Raw genomic sequence first — 22,234 nt, 5'->3', positions numbered from 1 at the left:
TTTTTATTATAAAGTTTTGCCCACATAGTAGGTTTTTCTCCAGCTTTGATCCTTGCAGATTGCAAGATCATAAAATCTTCTGCTACACCCGAATATAACCGGAAGGCTTGTTACTGCTTTACTTATAATTATTATTTCCTAATTTGCTGATTAGACCCTTGTGTATTTTTATACCCTGAACAGGGTATATTAAGTTTGTCACGAAGTTTGTAACACTCAGAAAGAAGGATCGGAGACCCTATAAAGTATATATATAAATGATCAGTCGAGCTGAGTCGATTTAGCCATGTCCGTCTGTCTGCCTGTATATATACGAACTAGTCCCTCAGTTTTTAAGATATCGTTTTGAAATTTTGCAAACGTCATTTTCTCTTCAAGAAGCTGCTCATTTGTCGGAACTGCCGATATCGGACCATTATAACATATAGCTGCCATACAAATTGAACGATCGGAATCAAGTTCTTGTATGGAAAACTTTCACATTTGACAAGATATATTCACGAAATTTGGTATAGATTATTTTTTAAGGCAACAATGTAATCTCCGAAGAAATTGTTCAGATCGGATTACTATAGCATATAGCTGCCATACAAACCGAACGATCGGAATCAAGGGCTTGTATGGAAAACGTTCGCATTTGACGTGGTATCTTCACGAAATTTGGCATGGATTACTGTTTAAGGTAATAATATAATCTCCAAAAAAATTGTTCAGAACGAATAACTATAGCATATAGCTTCCATACAAACTACACACATAGTTACTAAAAGAAATGCATCTTTGAAGGGCATATTAGCTTCGGTGCAGCCGAAGTTAACGTTTTTTCTTGTTTGTCGTCATTTTCATTTATAAGTCTGTCGCATTTTTTAAATAAATATCAAAGGTTTTGTATGGTGCAAGTATTTGCGACGTAATTAAATGTTTTGTCAAAACCGCCTCGGGCATTTATCCCTCTACAAAATCTTATACCTTTTAAACGCAGCCTTTTCATTCAGCAAACAAAAAAAAAAAACTATTATTCTCTGTAGCAAGATATTGCAAGGGTATACAAAATTGAGCTCAACTGAATTGAAAGTTTCTGATACGAGTACGCGCTGCTAGCTAATCCCTTGACAACAGCGCAAATCATCAATTCACTTTACAGCGCTGTTAAGCTTAGCATTTTCTAATATAACATTTATTATCGTTGTTACATAATGCTCTTAACATTGATACGCTGTGCATCTGCTTATAGTTATTTTATAATTGAGGTAAGTCGAATTTGTAGACGACCTTTGCGTAATCTTCGCACTTAAATAAACATAAATGTAAGCGTTGAATATTATTGTGCAAATTTAGAGCAGTTGTATGTATATTGCTTGGCTCCGTTTAGAGTTTTGATGTCTTTTTATCATTTGCTCTGATGTTTCTACTTGACTATTTACCATTAATGTAAATGAGTACATTTTTATTCACAAAGCCATTGTTTTAACCGCTCTAGTGTAATGCACTCTTAGACGATTATTAAACACAATAAGAAAATATTAAATATAATGAGATATCTAGGTAAACGATGATAATAAGAGGCTTGTTTTTTGTTTTTTTTTTTACAAGTGTGATCACTCACCTACACTACTACCTTATCGAAAACGAAGTATTGACAAGCCAAAAAGAGTGCTATGGTGAATTGACTTTTGAAAAACACTTGACAATATTCCAACCATCGCAGCCTACTTCGCCTAACACAAAAACAAAACAAATGGAGAGAAGCGAACGTTACTATAATCCAAAAATTTGTTCATCCTTAATTTTCTGAATTTTTTCGCTTAAAAACTACTTAGGCATTTTAAAGATAACATACAACATTATTTATATGGTCGAAAAAATTAAAATTGCTGTCCATTAAATTGTAAAAACTTTTGAATTTCCTTCAGAGTGAATTTTGCGGTCGCTAGGCTCTATTATAACGGCGGTTTGTCTATATTAAACACTCTGAATATCCCTATAACCCTCCACGCAAATTAGATTGAGGCTAAAATGAGATTAAAGGTTCTTTTTAAGATAGAATAATTCGAATTATTCGCCATAGACAGAAACAGGTATTTACTTGCTACAAGATCCGCAGTGTGACGTGGATCTATAAGAATCTCCCAGTCAAGCTCTTGTAGCTTCTGGTGAGTCACGACTGTGTATGCCCTGGCATTTTCTTGATGACACACAATTCTTCCCCTGTTCTGTTCTTATCCAAAGATAGCCGCTTCTAAGCGATTACTTACTTCAGACAGTACAATCAAGACTTGGTCTCCTCTTCTTGGTTATCCGCGCGTTCATGATATGCCAAAGGTTTTCTATGGAGTTTATATCAGGACTGTTCCCAGGCCAGTCCAGTGATAAACACCCAATTCTGCTAAGAAAAATTTTATCTGAAAAAAATTAAAATGTATATTATCCATGTCTTTGTTGAAATGAAATGTTTATAAGGTTATAAAATATAAAAAAATGTTACTTACCGATTTGGCTCGATAACATAACGCAGAATCATCCTGAAAATGTATGTTGTCCATATACTAGGAAATGCGCTCTTCCATTTAAGGGGGTATTCTGGTCTAGAAGCATGAATTTCAGGTAATTTTTAAAGTGTCGTAAAAAAAGGCAATTAATATTTTTACTATCCATTTTTTATTAGTTATTTATTAATTTTAGAAGAGTACAGAAAAAAATTAAAAACTAAAAAAAAGTAAAAAATTTCTTAAATTATGAGCTGGCGAAGTGGGGTGATTTCAACCCTCCTAGTTATCTGAAACCAAAAAAAAAATATTATTAATCTAGAATAATGTCGCAATGGCCGGAACTACGGAAAAGTGGGAAAAATTTTTTTTCACAAAATGGCGACTGCTTGAAAAAAAAAGTTTTTTTGGATCACTTTTTCTGACTATTTCGAATTTAAAAAAAAAATAAAAATAAAACTTTGGGAATGGGGCTAGTTCCAACCATAAACCTATAAAGAAGACTCTATAAAAATTTCAAGTAAATCGGTCCAGTAGAACCTGAGAAATCGTAGGTATCGTTCCGAAAAAGTCAGTTTTGAGAAAAACGCGTTTAAAGTTTCGCGTAAAGTCTTTTGTTCGATTAGTTCCGGCCGAACCAGTTTGGATGCCGGGTCAGAAAAATGCCTATATCTCCGAAAATAATTTGAATTTAGAAAAATCCTCTTGTACACATATTCTTGAATAGTTAAACTTTGAAAATATAAAAAAATGTCTATTTTTTTAAATTTCTGGACTAGAATACCATCTTAAGGGACCAGATTTTCCTGTAAGATCTGTTGGTATTTAATGGCGTTAACATTTACATGAATCAAGGTCAACTTTCCAACACCATGATAGGAAAAACATCCATTGATACACTCACTATTGAAACGTTCACCAACTATTCTGCCAACGTATGACATTCATTTTGGAATCATATGAAAATATGACTTTTTGTGTAGTTTCGCCCATTGAAGACGTTTTTGTCGCATTTTTACCGTTAATAGTGGCTTTTTGCCAGGTCAACAGGCAGTTAGTTCGGCTTCTTGGAGGCGACGTCGTATTGTTCGCGTACTGATTTCGGTTCCGTTTAATTCTTGAACTTCGCTTCTGATGCTTTTAGCTGTTTTACATCTGTTCTAATTTTGCAACAATTTGCACGCAGGGCTCATTGCACTACATCCACCATTAGCATAAAACGTAACAAAATGGATAATTTGCCAAAAAAGCGGTCGCCAGGACGAAAATGTCTTCTGTTTCAATCACTGAAACGCAAAATAATTAGGCGAATCGGGCAGGTGCATGTGATAATGCGGTAGAAATCAATAAACAGCTTCGAAAAAATGATCAGCTTAACGTTTGTGATGAAACAATTCGAAACGTCTTACGGGAAAATGACTTGAAGGGTCGTTCCAAGGTTAAGAAACCTCTTTCAACAAGCGCCCTAAAAAATTGAGGCTAAGTTTCGCAGCAAAGCACACAAATTTCGCAATCGAGGATTGAAAGAAAGTGATCTGGTGCGGAAAGGTGAACCACTATCGTTGAGACACGTAAGTCCAACACTTAAATGTTGTGGCGGTTCGTTGATGCTATGTGGTTGTTTGAATTGGAATAGGGTCGGAAAATATCACAGAATTCTAGGCGGAATGACCGCATCCATTTATATTCATATTTTGGATAAAAACCTCTTAGGAAGCTTGAGTCAATGGTAAACAAATTAAAGTTCTCGATTGGTCCACGCAGTCACCGGACCTCAACCCAATAGAACACCTTTGGACAGAACTCAAAACGCCCTTGGCAAGTAGTGATTCAGTTCTCCGAAACCTTGACGACCTTTGCCAATAAGTGACAGCGCACTGGAACAAAATCACAATAGAAGCCTGCTAGAAACTAATAAGCAGCATGCCTACCAGAATAAGAGCCGTTCTGCAAGCAAAGGGCGCCTATACGAAATATTGAGGTCAAACTCAAATTAATGATCGAATGGCTTTATCTTTGTGTTGTTTCACTTTTTGTTTGTTTCACTTTTTAAGGGGTCAGTAGGGTAATTTTTTTCAATTTTTTTTCTGCATTTTCTGTTTTCTTATACACTTAGAATTAATGTAGAAACCCACTTTACCATTGAACGGTTTTGAAAAAGTTCCAAAAATAATTATTGAGGGTATGTCAATTTTTCAACGTTTATGTTCATCTTTGTATGTATTTTTCAATACCTCGAAAATTTGTTTATACACTCCACGATATACCTCATGATATGTGAAAAGAGTTCTATTGTAAAATAAAAATTTCTATGAAAAAAAAATGTCAAAAAAACATGCCAGATTACCCTACTGACCCCTTAAATGAAATGCATATGCTTTGGTTTTTGAAAATTTTAACCTCCCCTTTTGTTAATAAAAAATATTTCGATTTGATTTCGGTTTTATTTTATCCTTTATCCTTGAATACATAGCATAGTTGCCTTACAAACTGACTGATCACAGTTCTTGTAAAGATTATTCGTGAAGGGTGTTATAGCTTTAGTGTAACCGAAGTTAACACTTTTTCTCGTTTATTTTTTGATGATGATATTCTTCAAAAAACAAAAAAAAAACGGTATGTACTCATAGACATACATATATTCGGTGTAATTAAAATGTTCTTAAATCTAGATACTACTCGAAACTTCTCTTAACAACAACTTAACATAGAATAATTTTAATGAACGTTTTTTGGTGAACTTAAGTTTTGTTCTCTCTGGATTTTGCAAAAACAAAATCTAATTACATTTCTTGCTTTGTACAAATTAATGAGCTAATTTAATTTTAATACATTATTTTTCATTACGAACCATTGTGGGTTCCTTTCACAATCTTCATTTGTCGACATTTGTCGGTTACTCACTCTTTGCAATTTTTTCCTTTTATGCGTGAATTTATTATTCTAAACATGAAAAAAAAACAGCAATTATTTGTCATAATAAAATTCTTACCGAACAGGTTATTTTCCATTCAACACCTCAAGTTGCTTTAAATATTAATTAAAACATACAAATGACTTTTAACACTTTATCTTCATCTTTCATTTCGTGCACCTTTATAAACTCATATTTGTCAAATCCCCAAACTGTTTTGCGCATTTGAACATCTCAGTTTTGCAACCAGAAATTAGCTTCCCACTCAGCGCGTATTAAATCTGCCGCCTTCTCGCCAATCATAAACGCCGGCGCATTCGTATGTGCCGTTGGCGGGAAGGGTATGATGCTCGTGTCCACGATGCGTAATTTTCGTATGCCATGCACCTTTAACTGCGGATCCACAACTGTAGTATCATCCGTTGGTGAACCCATGCGGCAGGTGGCCACCTGATGATGCAGCGTATATGACAAAGTGCGTATAGAACAACGCCAATAGTCGTCACTGCCAAAAAGGTAATTTTCACAACCGGGCACCGGTTTGTCATACAAACGCGCGCCAATACGCTTCATAGCCGGTGTTTCGCCTATGCGTATGGCGGCCTTGATACCTTCCAAAAGATGTTCGATATCTTCTTCGTTGGAAAAGTACTTCGGATCGATGATTGGCCACCTTAGGGGATCGCGATTGTGTAACCACAACCGTCCCACTGAACGCGGATGAAAGTCCATGATGAGCACGGTAAAATGTTCTTGGCGTGCGAGTTGTAGTGGCAAATAGAGTTGATCGTAAAGATCTTGACGTATGTTGCCGCCTTCCTTAAGTCCTGTACCATCGTCGGAAGCCATGCCACCTAATACTGTGATCAGCTCCACATCAGGCCAATCGGATGGTCTTTGTGAACTGGGTATTTTAACGAAAGCCAGACATTCCACACCGCCAATGCTTGAGAGACGCGTGTTTCGATCGCCGAATAAGAAGAAACGTTTGATATCGCTTAATGTAATGCTGGTCGGATATGTCGTTTGTCCGGTCGTGTTGGTAAGAAACACAGGACCTATGTGCGACATGTGATCATACATGCGCTTGCCTACAGGCAGTTCTTGTATCACGGGAATGCCAATAGCGTTTAGATTATCCGCAGGTCCTATGCCGGACAACATCAGAAGTTGCGGCGAGTTAAAGGCGCCCGCGGACAATATAACTTCCTTGTGCGCTTTGAAAATGTACTGTTTTTTCTGATGCAGAAACTCCACGCCATACGCCACCTTCGTCTGTGGATCCACGAGCACACGCAAAACCTGAGCGAAAGTAAAAATACTCAAATTCCGACGCACACGTCGCACTGGTCTGATGAAAGCACGATATGCGCTGTGTCGCCGTCCATTCTGTGTTGTCGCCTGCACATATGACACGCCCACTTGCGATTCGCCATTATAATCGGTGTATGGATGTCCGGCTTGTTGTGCACCACGCACAAAGGCGTGCGAAAACTGTGTGCGATAACCGACATCTTCAACATTCAATGGGCCCGAATGATTGTGGTAGGGCGACCATTCCAAGCCGGACAACTGTGCATTCTCCGATTTGAGAAAATACGGTAACACCTCGTCATATGACCAGCCTTTACTGCCTGCAGCTGCCCAGCCGTCATAATCGCGTCTGTTACCGCGATTATAGATCATATAATTGATGGAACTTGTGCCGCCCAAAATCTTGCCACGTGGCAATGCACACTCGTTGTTGTTCATGCCGAAGCAAGCGAGTTTCTGTGGAACCGATTTGTAGCCCCAATTTGAGTGTGTGCCTTGCAGAAAACCTGCCGTTATGGGAATACGATGTGCAATGTTCTCGACGCCGCCTGCCTCAAGTAAAACCACCGACCAGTTCGGATTCTCCGAGAGCCTGTTGGCTAGCGTGCAGCCAGCGGCGCCACCACCCACTATTATAAAGTCGTAAGCGGCATTGTGTTGGGGTGCTGTCAAATGAAAAAGGCGCAGTTTAATAAAACATGCATGAAAGCGTTGAAGACAACTTACTTGGCGTATTGAATTGTTCAATGACATTCGCGAGTCCCAATTGAAAAATGTTATCTAAAATCGTGTTGGCAGCCGTTGAGTTCAAGCACAGGGCAACAAAAGTCAGCGCTAAGCTTACAAATTCCATTGAAAATTACAAATCCAATTTTCTATTTTTTCTTTTATTTTTATATTATCAAAGTTTTGCGTTAATTGTGTAACGCTTGCTGTATAAACACGCTCGTCTGGCGCTTATTAACGTATGGGGTCAGCATTGCGAATCATCTTAATTTATAAGTTCATCAAGGAATCTGTCGCGCATGAGGTTAGCGTACGCAAACTTATTTGAATTAGCTTATAATGTTAGAATGTAATAAACAATGCTGCTAAACCAGTCAGCGCTGTTAACTAACATATGTACATAGGTTAATCCCGAACAGTACCTAATGCAGCGGCTCTTTTGACTGTTAACAGTTTGTTTACATTACACCGATCAGCTGTTCGGAGCGTGAGGAGGTGAGCGTAAAATAAAGACAGCGGGAGAGCGAGAGTGGGCAACCCGAAGACCATACAGCAAAGCAAATGTGTTAAAGTCTCGTGAGACCGGCTAAATTGCACTTGTTTACTATAACACAAATATGTAACAGCTGCAGACCTTGCCTACTCGCCTAGCTAGTACAAGTTTGTTGATCAACAATACGCCCAGTCTGCCGGCCAGTCTGTTTGTTTTGTTTACACCGTCAAGAAAACCTGTTCAAACACTTGCGCATTTAAATATTTTCTTCACACATCTTCATTTTTATTTACTTTTTGAGTATTTGTTTCCAGACATATATCGTTTTGCTTACAACTATTCATTAGCCCACTTTTCTCACTCATTTTTGGGTTGTTAAATATATAACGGTATATTTAATACTTTTCCAAACAACCGTTAGATACTTTTCTTAATACTCGTTGCGTTGAGCAGTATTCTATTCGATCTGATGCCATCGTTGATCAATCTTTTTTCGATTGATTTTGGTTTGATCTGTTTATGTGTACATAACTATGTATTAATCGGCCGAACTTAGACTGGCTGAGCAGATGGACTCTTCAAGCAAATGTCCTTTACCCGGTTATGAGTGGTAGCGCTGAATGGAATATTACTTAAATTCGATGGAGAAGTAGTGAAAGCAGTAGCATGTGCAGACGACGACATAGTATTGATGGTATCAGAAATCCACAAACCGTAAGATTATGGAAGGAGCCCAACGAAAGTTACACAAGTGACCGCGAATAACGAACTAGGTGCTAACCCTAGTAAGACGGAACTCATGATGTTCACGAATAAAACTAAAATACCTCAACTTCAACGTCCTAAACTTGGTGATACTAAAAGCTTTATATTGCGCATTACACGTACAAGATAATACTCAATTGGCACTAGGGCCTAAACCGAATATAGTCCACTATATATGGGCGTTATTATACCAATTCTTACGTGTGGAACATTTTTAGTGGTTAGGATTAAAGATACAATATGATATCAGAAAATTAAATGGAATACTGAGGACAGCCTGTGCAATGATAACCGAAGCTACAAAGCATCCACGTTTCATAGGGAAAGTGGCAGCATTTTCTGCTCTAAGAATTAAGGAAACAGTTGGTTGAAATGGGGAGAGTTATGGGCCTAGTGGTATTCTGAATCAGTTCAAAACAAAACTAATAAATCAGACTATCTCTTCTCAAGGTTAGATGTTACTTTCAGGTAAGAAGATCACCTAGAGGTAGATACTATCTCAATCTACATCGACGGGTCGGGCGTATACTGGGAAATCCTTGATATCCCTTGCTCGATCCGTCACCAAATTCTGCTATCATCTTCTAGACATGTGGTATAGAGGGTCTGTTTAGTTCCACTGATTAACTACGGGAGGCTTCAGATAGCTACCATATACGCGGCGGCACTGCTATGCCTGTTGTCGCCAAAGGTTAAGTAAAAAGTTGTCAAAAAATGTAGGAATGCCCTAAGCTCACTGGCTGATCAACTCCATTTGTTCATAATTTGGGCTCTAGGGCACAGGAACATTTTCGGCAACGAAAAAACAGACGAGTTGCCCAAGTCAAGAGTCTCTCTAGATGAATCCGACAGAAACATAATACCGTGTCCGCTAGGAACGATCAAAAGGGAGCTCAGTACATAATTTGATCAAATACCTATTTTGTTCTGAGGAAATCCGTAACCAAATGCGAGTTAGCGAAGCAGATATGATCAAAATATGACAAGGCAATAATTAAGGACTTATTAAATGGGTTCCGTGCAATACCTAGATAGGGGTGATGGAAGCCACTTGTCCAAGAGTAGGATTTTAAATTTTGTTATTGCCCTAACACTTGTTTCGAGCAATCTTCATGTCTAATCCTTCGTTGACAGCTGTGTAGGTGCTATTGGTAAAATATTGGAATTTTCACCGAAAAAGTATATTGGTGAAACCATACTTACATCCATAATGCTACAACACCAATAATGAGAGTAACTGTTAAATATGCGTTTTATTTTAATTGATTCAAAGTATTGGGTGAATGTTTTTCGTGTCTTTTGCCGGAAACTCTTCCATAACTTTAGTTTCAAGCATCGAAATCACGATACAATTACTGTAAATATAGTAACAGCGGATTTACCATCCGTTTGCGCGAGAAAAGCTTTAAGCTGCCTCTCCAAGGTAAAGCTGGTCACTTCGTCATTACAATTCCGAAAATGTTGCCAGTGACTCGGTTAACGACTCCATAATAATCTTTTAGTTGAACGCTTCATCACGAAAGAGGACCCTCAGCCAAACAACTAGTAAATATGTTCCCACAAAGTTATGTAAATCATGATGATACTATAATTTGTGATTGAATTCTTAATAGTCACGAATAATCCTTTGAAAGAAAAATCTGAATAGTTTTTATTCTAAAGACTTGATAGTTTTTAACTTAGATATTTACAATAACATAGTATACAGTAAAACACATAGACCTGGGACCTATCCAAATAAATTTAGAAAGGAAAGATAATTTCAGCTGTAATTTATTTGAGCAGCGCTCTGACATAGCTTGAATGAACGAATCAAAGACGACAAAATTGAGCTTTATTTTTATATAATATATTTTGTTGCTTTGATGTTTTATTTTTTATGAGAACTGTCCATCTAGTCCAAAAGGTCAAAGAATCAAGACCTTTAATTGCTTAGCAGTTTTCAAGCTAGTTAATGCAAATATTCCGCACTCATTAATGATCTTTCAAATGTTGACCGCGGCTACGTCTCAGATGGATCATCCGTTGAGCCCAATTTTCGATGACTCGTTCGAGCATTTCAACTAGTAACTGGCGAATGACACGCCCGATGTGAAATCCCCACAGAAGTCTAACGATATGATATCACACGATCTGGGTGGCCAGTCGACCAGCCTAAAACGTGTAATTATCTGCTCACCGAAGTGTTCTCTTAATAAATCCATTGATTGCTTATGATTCCACCGGCCCACAAACCACAACAAACTGTTATTTTTTCTGAATAAATTGGCAGCTCTTCAATCTCTTCAGGTTGCTCTGTGTCATTTTGGCTTGTTTACATACCTATTGAGCCAGAAATGGGCCTCATCGCTGAACAAAATTTGGCTCGAAATCGTCGGATCTTTTTTGAACTTCTCAAGAGCCCATCGAGCGAAGTGATGTCGCTTGGGAAGTCGAGCGGCTTCAGTTCTTGCACAAGCTGTATTTTGTACGCTTGCAATTTAAGATATCGACGTAAAATGCGTCAATGCTGCGAACGTCGCCGAATCGCCTCTCCACGGTCTTCGTGAACATTCTCAGCTACGGCTGCTATATTTTCTTCACTGTATGTTGGACGTGACCTAATCGATCGAGTATTATCCAATAATGAATGCTGGGTCTCAAGATGTGTGATGGTGTTGCGAATAGTAAATGCCCAGTAGGCCGATTATGTTGACCATAACATAATATTACGTGAATTTTCGTAATACAGTTGAACGATTTGTAAACATTGTTCAGGCGTAAGTCTCTCCATGATGAAAAGCCAAACAATACTGAACAAAAATAACATGACAGCTTCACAACTCACGCGTGATCTGTCAAAAAAGGCCATTGAAAAAAGTACCTCTACTTGAAACACCCTTTATGTTAACATTCTGAAATTCATACGTTATAGACCATGGTATTTTAAAGCAAAAAAAAATCAGAATGGGATGAAATTGCTTGGAAAATAAAGATAAAATATTAATAATCAAAGTAAAATATTTTACGGGCGATCTGAGATCCAGAAGAGGAGGGGAAGGAGTGGTTTATTTTTTAAGGGTAAAAACGGTATTTTCTATTTACAACTTATTCATATAACCTCAAAATATATGTAAATAATTAAAAGAACCAAGTTTTTTGTTTTATTTTTTCTTGCGCACAATATTTTTTCACGAACATATAGAACTTTCGTGTAAAAAATATATACAAAGTATATGTATGTACATTAGGGTGTTTTGTTTTTTTGAACTTTTAATTTTTTTTCAGTACCGTCACGAAATTTCCTTGGAAATACCCTAAAAAAAAATCCCTGAAAATTTTAGCCCTTAATATTAACATTAAGAACTGGACCAAGACCTGTAAAAATTTTCCATAGAAAATACACTAAAAACGTGAGTTTTGATCTTTAAATTCCTACAGATCAGAGGTATTTTATGGCATCGCTTTGACTTTAGACGCATATTTCTCAGAATTGTTCACTCTACAAAAGTGCCCAGTGCAACAAAGTCGTAACTCACACCGGCGAGGTAGTAACGGGCTCTAAACCCGATTTTTCCAAGAATTTCTCATTTTTTTGTATATATCTCGAAAATGACAGGAGCTATAGAAAAAATGTACATGACAAATTTGTTGGAAATTTTATTTGCTATAAAAAAGGTTCGAGGTCAAAAATCGCTATCCTTAATACTTTTCGAGATATTCAGCTTTTTAAGTAAGGCTGTATGCAATTTTCATAGATTTTTTAATACATACCATCTATAAAAATTTTTTTTAGGGTATTTCCAAGAAAATTTCGTGACGGGACTGAAAAAAATTAATAGTTAAAAAAAAACACCCTAATGCATATTACTATGGGAAATTCTCAAAATGCTCCTCAAGCATAGGAAATTAAATTTAATATTCCTTGCAATATATCTTTCTATTATTCCATCCATATAACTAATTGATTATTTCAATAATCTCTTATCAATTATACATCAACATAAATATACTATCACACTGTGTTCATTCAACTCTTTTGAGATTCTTTAGACGTTACAAATTCGATACAATTCTGACGTCAACCAACAAGCATCTTTGTCAAAATTGATCTAAATTGACCCTATATTTTTCTTCATATCCCCAGATAGGCACCTCATTAATTGTCACTTTAAAATAACTTCGGCTGAAGACAAATTAACAAATTTATGCGCACATGACCGTTAGCTGATGACGCCCAAAGGCACGATGCATAATTTCGAACTCGAATACCGGTTTTCATATATTTTATTCGCTATTAATATTTACATATCTAATTCACTAGAACACGTTTCGCTTTGTGCTTGTCCCCGCAAATTGGGTGACACTTAACCTAAATCTTATAAGAAGACTTCACGTCAATTAAAATTACAAATTATTATATGAGTTTATTAGCTAAGGCTCACTTTTACTTCTTCTCCGATATTCACTGCCAGTCGCCGCGTATCATATCGGCTGCTTTCTCTCCGATCATATACGACGCCGCGTTGGTGTGCGCCGTGGGCGGGAAAGGTATGATGCTGGTATCGACGACACGCAAATGCTTTATGCCGTGCACTTTCAACTCGGCATTGACAACAGTGCTGGGATCACTTTCGGGTCCCATTCTACATGTGGCCACTTGGTGATGCAGTGTGTAGGAGAGCGTGCGTATGGAACAGCGCCAGTAGTCGTCAGTGCCAAAGTTATGCTGTTCGCAGCCGGGTAACGGTATATCGTGTATGCGTGTGCCCAATGCTTGCATCGCTGGTGTTTGCGTAATGCGTATGGCCTCCTTAATACCCTCCAACATGAACTGTACATCATCCGCATTGCGGAAGTATTTAGGGTTTATGCGTGGCCACTCGAAAGGATTACGGTTGTGTAACCACATACGACCCACAGATTTCGGATGGAACTGCATGATAAGAAAACTGAAATGATCCTGTCCTGAGACTTGTAGTGGACGATAAACTTTGTCGTAGAGTTCGTCTTTGAAGTTTGCGCCCTGTTTGAGGGCAGTGCCTTGATCGGCGGCTAAGCTACCGGCTACTGTGATGATCTCCATATCAGGCATATCTACGGGTTCCTTAGAGCTGGGCACCTTGAAAAATGTGAGCGCCTCTACGCCGCCAATGGAAGATAGCATAGTGGTGGGATTGCCGAGCAGAAATGACTTTACCACGGTGGAATTGAGATGCGCTATGTTGAGCAGTTGTCTATCTGTATTGACCGTAAACGTGGGTCCAAAGTGACACATGTGATCATAGAGTAATTTACCCACCGGTAGTTCCTTCACTATGGGTACACCGATAGCTTTCAGATTGTCTGCGGGTCCTACGCCGGATAACATCAAAAGTTGTGGTGAGTTGAAGGCGCCTGCTGAGAGTATGACCTCTTTGCGTGCGCGCACCTTATAGTACTTATTGCGGTACATGAGTTCTACACCGGTCGCACGTTTTGTAACGGGATCTATTAACACACGCGTGACGCGCGTCATTGTCACAATATGTAGATTTTTTCTTTGATAACGTATCGGCTCAATGTAAGCGCGATATGCGCTATGACGTCTACCGCGCAGCGTATTGGCTTGCACATAGGACGCCCCTATTTGCGACTCACCATTGTAGTCTGTGCGTGGATGTCCAGCTTGCTGCGCGCCCTTCAAATAAGCATGCACTGCTGGTGTGCGATACTGCACATCCTCCACGCTCAGCGGTCCGGTATGATTGTGATATTGTGAGTCCTCCAAACCAGCCAGGTTTGCGGCTTCCGATTTAAGAAAGTACGGCAAGACTTCCGCATATGACCAACCTTTATTGCCTGCAGCAGCCCAACGATCAAAGTCGCGTTTATTGCCGCGATTGTAGATCATATAGTTGATGGAGCTGGTGCCGCCCAACACCTTGCCGCGCGGCAAGAAGCACTCATTGTTATTCATGCCAAAGCAGGCGCGTTTCTGCGGTGTCGACTTGTAGCCCCAATTGGAATGTGTGCCCTGCAGATACGCAGCGAGCACGGGCATCTGATGAAACATGCCCTCTACACCGCCCGCCTCGATCAAGTAAACCGTCCAGTTAGGATTTTCGGACAGACGATTGGCGAGCACACAACCAGCTGGCCCGGCGCCAACTATAATGAAGTCGTAGCTGGCATTTTGACGCGGCGCTGTGTGGAAAGAATTAATACATAAACAATTCTGCATTCTAGTTTAAGGCTAGGCGTCATACCGTCATTATAGAGCGTAGATAAAATTAGATTTTCCAAGCCGATGCCAAGCACTTGCTGTAAATGCTGTGTCTGCGAAGACTGCGCGCAACTCGATGCAACCAGCGCTGCCGCTAAAATTAAAAGCCTCAACAACCAATTGCAGAGCTCGTTCATTTTGCAATCTGTAAGTGCTAAATATTGTTACGCCGCACACGCGTTCTCAACCGTTAAAGTCTAAACTCTATTTGTGGCAAATTTGACACACGCGCTTCGAATTTTGAGTTATATTTTGACTTAAGTTTTACTCACTAAATATATGTACAACTTGTAACGTTTAAAAACTATTTGAGGCAAATCTGACACGCGCGCTTTGAATTTCGACTTAAATTTTCTATCCGTTCCTTAGCTTTATTATTACTTTATATATTCTCCAGTTCCGCATCCGCGTTCTGTTACGTCCAGCCAACTTGCCGTCTATGTTCGGACTGCGTGCGCCGCGTTACAACTGAGGCTTTTGAGATTCTTTCTTTTGCTCCGTTGTATTTGTAGCTTTATGCTTTGCTATTGTTTCCGTGCCATTTCTTCTGCATCTCTCTACAGTTCAATGCGTTTGCTTTGTAGTTCAACGCCCTAAACGCGAAATTCTTAATGTTGGCAACGAACGCGCACGCTCCCGTACTCCTCGAACGCACTTTTGGTAATAAAACCACCGTTGCTTGGTTCAAGTCGCGCTGGCCTTTCGCTTACATACGGCCAAGATCGTACACTGCATGCTGCGGTACGCACATGTACGCGTGTTTGTTGCCCTTAAGCAAACAAGTTATATTTTATATTTACATGCACACACAGGCAAACAAACATAATTAAAAAATCCAAAAGTCTTAACCATTCCATTTAATTTTTTGTGTTAATTCATGCCAACGTTATTTATTTACCGGTATAGTGGCAGCACAACACTACATACCGCATTTTTGTTGGCCTGTCCATCTAGCTGCTGATTGCCCACCTGTCCATCGTGGTCCAACGACGCGCCTTCCAAACCGGTTGTGCGATTTCTCATGGCTCGTAAACATGTGACAACCATCGATAGTTCATTTGATTACTTCTGTTTCTTCCACCCCCCGCTCGACTTGCAATGCTGCACTTGTTTGCTGGCGTTGTTTGTATGTAAAGCCAGTTGGTGCAGCTTTTGTTGTTTTTGACGCCGACCTACCATTTGTCCATGAAGTGATCTTGAATTTAAGAGTAATTTGCCGCCGCATTGTACTCGCACGAATGCGCATTGCAATTACGACAAGAAAAAACGTTAACTCCGGCTGCATCGAAACATCACAATATAAGAAGTTTCCATACAAGAACTTGAGTTTGATAGTTCAATTTGTGTGGCAGCATGAGTTTCGTGACACACTTAATATACCCTGTTCAGGGTATTAAAATGTATGTGTTTTAGTGTGTGGTGACAGTCAATGGTTTCGTTTGACAAACGCTTTATCAGGTCTTTTAGGAGCGTCTTATTGCTGACAATCTGACAGTCATCGCCGTAATTAATTTGCTGTATTATCAAATGATTGACAACATTGTGTGAACACTTCGAAGGTTAAACGCATGGGCTAAAAACAAAGGACTAGGAGTTAACCCGAACAAAACAGAACTGATGCTATTCATAAGCAGAATCAAAATACCTCATTTTCAACTTCCGGTACTAAACGGTACAACACTCACTCTATCCCCCACAGCAAAATACTTGGAGGTGGAGATTGACACCAAACTGTCCTGGAAGATAAATATAGAAAAAAGAATAAACAAAGCATACATGGCCTACTATACTTGTAAGAGAATTGTCAACAAGAATTGGGGCCTCAAACCAAGTATAATCATGTGGATGTATACAGCTGTCATAAGACCTATACTTACATATGGAGCTCTGGTATGGTGGCCAGCGCTAAACAAACAATACATCATAAAAAATTAAATGTAAGACAAACAATACATCCGACTGATAATGTGATCCTGCATCAATTACCAATGGACATTTTTATTCACAAAACAGCAGCTATTGCGGCGATAAGAATAAAAGAATTGGGAGGTTGGAATCAGCAAAACTACGGACATAGTGTAATCCTAAACAAGCTCACCATTAATAAATCAGACTACATTCTCCAAAAGCTGGATTTCAATAGACACTTCCAGGTGAGGATACCATCTAGACGAGAATGGAGAAGAGATTCAATAGGAGAGTCTGTACCGATGGGTCCAAAATGGACTGCGAAGTAGGCACGGTAGGTAGGTATTCTCCGCTGATCTAGGCATATCCCTCTCTATACGTCTACCGAACACGGCTAGCATCTTCCAAGCAGAAGTACTAGGCATAGAAAAAGCCTGCGAAGCTCTATTAGAAAACCACGGGAATATAAATAAAGCAACTATATTTACGGATAGCCAGGCGGTGCTCCTGGCCTTGTCTTCACCCATGACAAATTCCAGCGTAGTTAACAACTGTAAGAGAGCACTAAGCTCAATAAAAGACAAACTCCAACTAAACTTGATCTGAGTTCCCGGCCACAGGAACATTTTCGGTAACGAAAAAGCAGACGAGTTGGCAAAGGCAGGAGCTTTCCTCAACGAATCCGAGGCGGAGCTAATACCAAGCCCGCTAGGATCGATCAAAGGAGAGATCAATAGACAATTTCAACAAGTTGCAAATAACAGGTGGAAAAACATTACAAAATGCGTCATAACTAAACAATTATGGCCAACATATGACAGGAAAAGAATCAACGACTTACTAAATAGGTCAAGAAAAAGTATTCACAGAGTAACCACAACAGGGCACTGGCCATATGGGGAACACTCATCCAAAATGGGTATGCCCTACAATGACATCTGCCGTGGCTGCGGAGTAGCAGGGAACAAGGAAACAATCTTCCATTTTCTCTGCGAATGCCAGTTTTAGCACAGATCCGACACAAAACACTTGGAATCCATCAAGCACCAAACCTTGGATGGATTTCCACTAAAAGCATATCGGACATATGTAAGTACTTTCATCGAAACCTCAAAATGGTTTGAGAGAGGAAGTGAAACATAATAGCAGATACAGGAGGTTCTACGAGCAGTGTATCAAAATGACACATCAAGTGCTAATTGAGCCCGATAGGGCTGCACTCCTACCTACCATGTACATATCTAAACATAATTGGGACAAAAAAGCACCCGGAAATTGTAATTAAGTTCCCGGGTAAATGATATTTCAAACAAATGTATTTTTCTAAGTTGGTAGGGCTATTCTTAAATACTGCGTCAAATATGAGCACGATCTGTCAGCCAGTTTGTTTACAGCAGCTGCTTAAGTCGGCACAAAATATCGAAATCTTAAATTTTGTATTTGTAACCATATTTCGTGTGTGGAATCGTTGCGAGTGTTGGAAAAGGCTTACAGCGATTCAGTTTTATAAACTACACAAGCGTGCGAGTGGTACCTAGCCTTCAAAGACGAGAGATCGTTGAAAACATACCTCGTTCTGGACTACCTTCGACCTCTTCAACTAATGAAAATATTAAAAAGGTGTAATAGAGCGATGACAAGAGAGCTCGACATCTCTAGCGGATCCGTTCGAATGATTTTGGTGGATATTTTGGGTATGAAACGCGTTCTTGCTCGACTCGTCCCGATAAAGCTGAACTTTTTTCGAAAAGATTATCGTAAACAGGTCTCCTTGCAGATGCTTGATTGTGCGTATTCCGATCAAACATTCTTGGAGAGCATCACTGCCGATGAAACATGGGTTTATGAATTTTACATTCGAACAAGTCAACAATTATCGGAATGGAGGGAAAAAGCAAGCCGAAACCAAAAAAACCATGCCAAAGCCGCTCAAAAACCAAGGTGATGCTCATTGTTTTTTTCTATATTCGTGGTTTAGAGCATCATGGATTTGTTCCGGTCGATAAGGAGTTCAATTTTGCTGTATTGAGGGCTTTGCGTTGGAACATCTGTCGAAACCGGCCGGAATTGTCGAAGAACTATTATGGATTTTACATGATGATAATGCACCATCGCATCAAGCCACGATTGTGGCCGAATTTAAAGCCAAAAACGCAATGAATACAAACGATCAAGCACCGTATTCACCAGATTGGGCTCCGTGGGATTACTTTGAAGGCGACAAAATAAATATTGATGAGTAATTAAATAGTTTGCGTTTTACAACTAGTGCTTTTTTGTCACAATGTATTCGTATCAAAAATAATCGGAAAATACCCAGTATTCGTGTACATTTTTCAAAATATGTCTGGAATCAATAGTCAGAAAAAGTAAAATATTTAAAAATGTAAAGGGTGCTTTTTAACATAGAAATAAAATTTCGAATATATTAGCTTTTTAGTAATCATTTATTGGTTGAATCGATTTTCGTGTCTATAACTTCTGCGACTGCGCTTAATAAAAATACCGATCCAAATTTGTACACCTTTCTCCCATAGTCGCTTATTTCTCGATAATGGTCAGTCATAGCTGCTTTATCATCTGAGATCAATGAATTAATGTATGCAGCTCCTTAAAAAATAATATGTAGGAGCCAAATGAAATGAATAACCCCATTACTTGATATGACTCGGTCGCTAAAAGGGCATGATATGAAATGATGGCCTAAAGCAGAACTGTAATGTTATGCGCTGAATGCTTGGAACTCATAAAAACTAGTTTTGGTGTCTTATTAACATATTAAACTTATAATTTTAATTTTGACTTTTAAAAAAATGTTTAATGGGTTTAATCTCGGCTCTTTGCAAGGCAATTTTTCAAAGTGCGTATTATTATATATTTTTACGAACGTGTCAAAGTCTGAGAGAAAAGTTGGACATATAAGTTTATTATTGGGAACAGTCCATCATCTTTAGTTTCAGGTTCTCTATTTCTTCCCGACCATTGTAAGCTTTTTCATTAAATATCTGAGATTACGGTACTTAGGTTACCTTTCATATTTCGGGATTTGGTAGCCCTAGTATTGCGATCTGGCAACTCACAATTTTATCTTAAAGCTTGGCCTTTTTGATGGCTCCATCAATCGAGGTCGTAGCCCAAGACGGATTTCGTGGAGGTCGTCCAAAAGCAGTTGTGGTTCCAGGAAAATATCCGGAACATATAAAAATTTGTTCACTTAGTAACCCACACAATTTGTCAATCGCTCAAAAAAGGCTCATGTTGATTAGTTGGGAGAAATATTAAAAGAATACCATAGCGGTGCTTCCAAATACATCTATGAAATCGTGAGAGTTGATGAAACGTGGATTTACGCGTATGAGATCGAATGTAAAGGTCAGTCCACTGCATGTGTATTTCAAGATGAGCCGAATCCGAAAAGGAAAACCAACCCCGAAGATGGATTCTTCTTCACCACAAAATGCATCATTTAGTGTATTTACTACCCATTAGTGTTATGCCACCATGCAGAGTCATAGCAGTAAGTTTCATCTTTCCCTGGTTGGAGTGATTCTCACTGATCACTGATCAATAGTTGACGATAAAATTAAAAATGTGATCACAGTTGTGCAAGTTGCCTGAAAAAGGTGATATTATCATATCACTAGTTCAGAACTGTCTAATTTAGCGGGATCAGAAATAAAACACCTATGAAAATTAGTGATATGCGCTTTGGCTACTCTTAACTATAGGAGTATTTCGAATTGAACTCTGCTGAATGATCTATTCTATGGAAGAAAAGCAAACCCCTAACAACTAACCACTTTACAACTAATTTCGAAACTATTTTAAAATACTTCTCTTGTATAAGAATATATTTTGGAGAAAGGTTTACTGGTTTAAAAAAAAAATTATTTACGGGCAAAGGAATTTGAGGGAAATTTTAGTGATTCTTTGGTATTTCTCTAAGCAATTTCTTACAAAACGTTATCTCCTATTATATGCATATGTACGTATATATAAAAATTACATATATAACGTTTTGTTCGAGGTAAAATTCTAAACCACTGAACCGATTTTAGTAAAATTTAGCACGCTGTATTGAGTTTGATCCAACTTAAAAGATTATATCTAAATTGTGTTAAAAATAGAAAAACAAATCATAAATAAAAATATATATTTCTAAACAGAATATTCGTAGTTAAAACATTAATAATGTTGAGTAGATTGCCCAAAGAAACATTTTTCAATTCGTAAACGATATATGACTACATGACAACACTTCCAGTATTTCTCGAAAATTGCAATCGCACAAAATTTAGGGGAACACGCAAATAACTTTTAATTCATCTTATCGTTGATAAACCAAATTTATTTAATATTTTTTAATTTCTTTTGCAGGTACGTTTCCACTGTAAATTTCTTGAACTTAAACAATGAGGTGAGAAAATATTGCTAACTTGTGTGACCTTAACTCTTATCAAAATTAAGTAGATTACTTAAGAAAACTAAATACATATGAAAATTAAATACTGCAATATCGTATTAAACACGTCAGCACCTACTGTATACAATTATTTATAGATATTTATATATTACTTTTTGATAAACACATACATTTTGTATGAAGCATCTCAGAATTGCGAGGCAAATCAGAGAACGAAACTAAAAATGGAAGATGTTAAGGTTGAGAAAAATTTATGCAGATATTTCTCATCATAATATTTTATTGAAACATGTTTTTAACCTACATATATATTAAAACATGAAGAAAAAAGAAGAATGAAAAAATATCAAAAACATTAGAAATCTATCGCTACAATTAACGGTTAGCTATAGAATAAAATAGCACAAAATATAATTTATTTGAGGTTTATATCGCCACTTAAGGTTTATTGCACCTATAATCTAAAATCAGGTGCCCAGCTGTACAAAATCGTTTTCGAGATTTTCTTTTATTTAAAAAAATCGTTAAGATGGAACCCTGGTCCGTTGAGGTACCTAAAACTCCTATATAATTGATCATGAAACCCTCAACATTTGACAAAGCGCTTTGAGTCTATTTTTTGTTGAGACAGCAAATGTCAGTTTCGGCTATGTTCTGGTTCGCCTAAGGTAAGACTAAGGAGATGTTTCAATTTCAGGCTTGCTTGGATGGCTTGGGTCGTCGACCAACGCCTGATAAGCACACGCGAGATCCATTGATCCAAGGCTAGAACGCAACATTGCAATGAAGATCAGACTCGTTCCCATTCTGTTTAGCGACTTAGCGCTAGTATTGCAGTTCTGCTCTTGGTATGAAATAACACCTCCCTGGAAGAGGTAGCACTTCATAGAAGTACGTCTCCTCCCAGTTTATTGCAGTGGCTTCTGGCCGAAACAATCAGTAGGGTATAGCTTGATGATGA

The 22,234-nt window shown here is 38.3% G+C and overlaps 3 protein-coding genes across 6 annotated transcripts in view; 1 reads left to right on the top strand and 2 right to left on the bottom strand.

Moving 5' to 3' along the window:
• LOC126759436 (flotillin-2) overlaps positions 1–22,234 on the top strand; it is a 418,004-nt gene that overhangs the window by 8,444 nt on the left and 387,326 nt on the right. The window lies entirely within an intron of this gene.
• Positions 4,985–7,567, bottom strand: LOC126758055 (glucose dehydrogenase [FAD, quinone]-like). Its single transcript, XM_050472050.1, has 2 exons — positions 7,441–7,567; positions 4,985–7,379 (listed from the first exon to the last, which is right to left on the bottom strand). The coding sequence occupies exons 1-2, from the start codon at positions 7,565–7,567 to the stop codon at positions 5,635–5,637; spliced, it is 1,872 nt and encodes a 623-aa protein (XP_050328007.1). The 3' UTR covers positions 4,985–5,634.
• Positions 13,019–15,177, bottom strand: LOC126759417 (glucose dehydrogenase [FAD, quinone]). The gene is made up of 2 exons (XM_050474205.1): positions 14,926–15,177; positions 13,019–14,863 (listed from the first exon to the last, which is right to left on the bottom strand). Exons 1-2 carry the CDS (start codon positions 15,077–15,079, stop codon positions 13,143–13,145), a joined length of 1,875 nt encoding a protein of 624 aa, XP_050330162.1. The 5' UTR covers positions 15,080–15,177; the 3' UTR covers positions 13,019–13,142.

The sequence above is a fragment of the Bactrocera neohumeralis genome, chromosome 5 (assembly GCF_024586455.1).
Source record: "Bactrocera neohumeralis isolate Rockhampton chromosome 5, APGP_CSIRO_Bneo_wtdbg2-racon-allhic-juicebox.fasta_v2, whole genome shotgun sequence".
Classification (NCBI taxonomy): domain Eukaryota; kingdom Metazoa; phylum Arthropoda; class Insecta; order Diptera; family Tephritidae; genus Bactrocera; species Bactrocera neohumeralis.
Note: the sequence above shows the minus strand (reverse complement) of the source record. Positions and strands in the feature narration are given on the sequence as shown.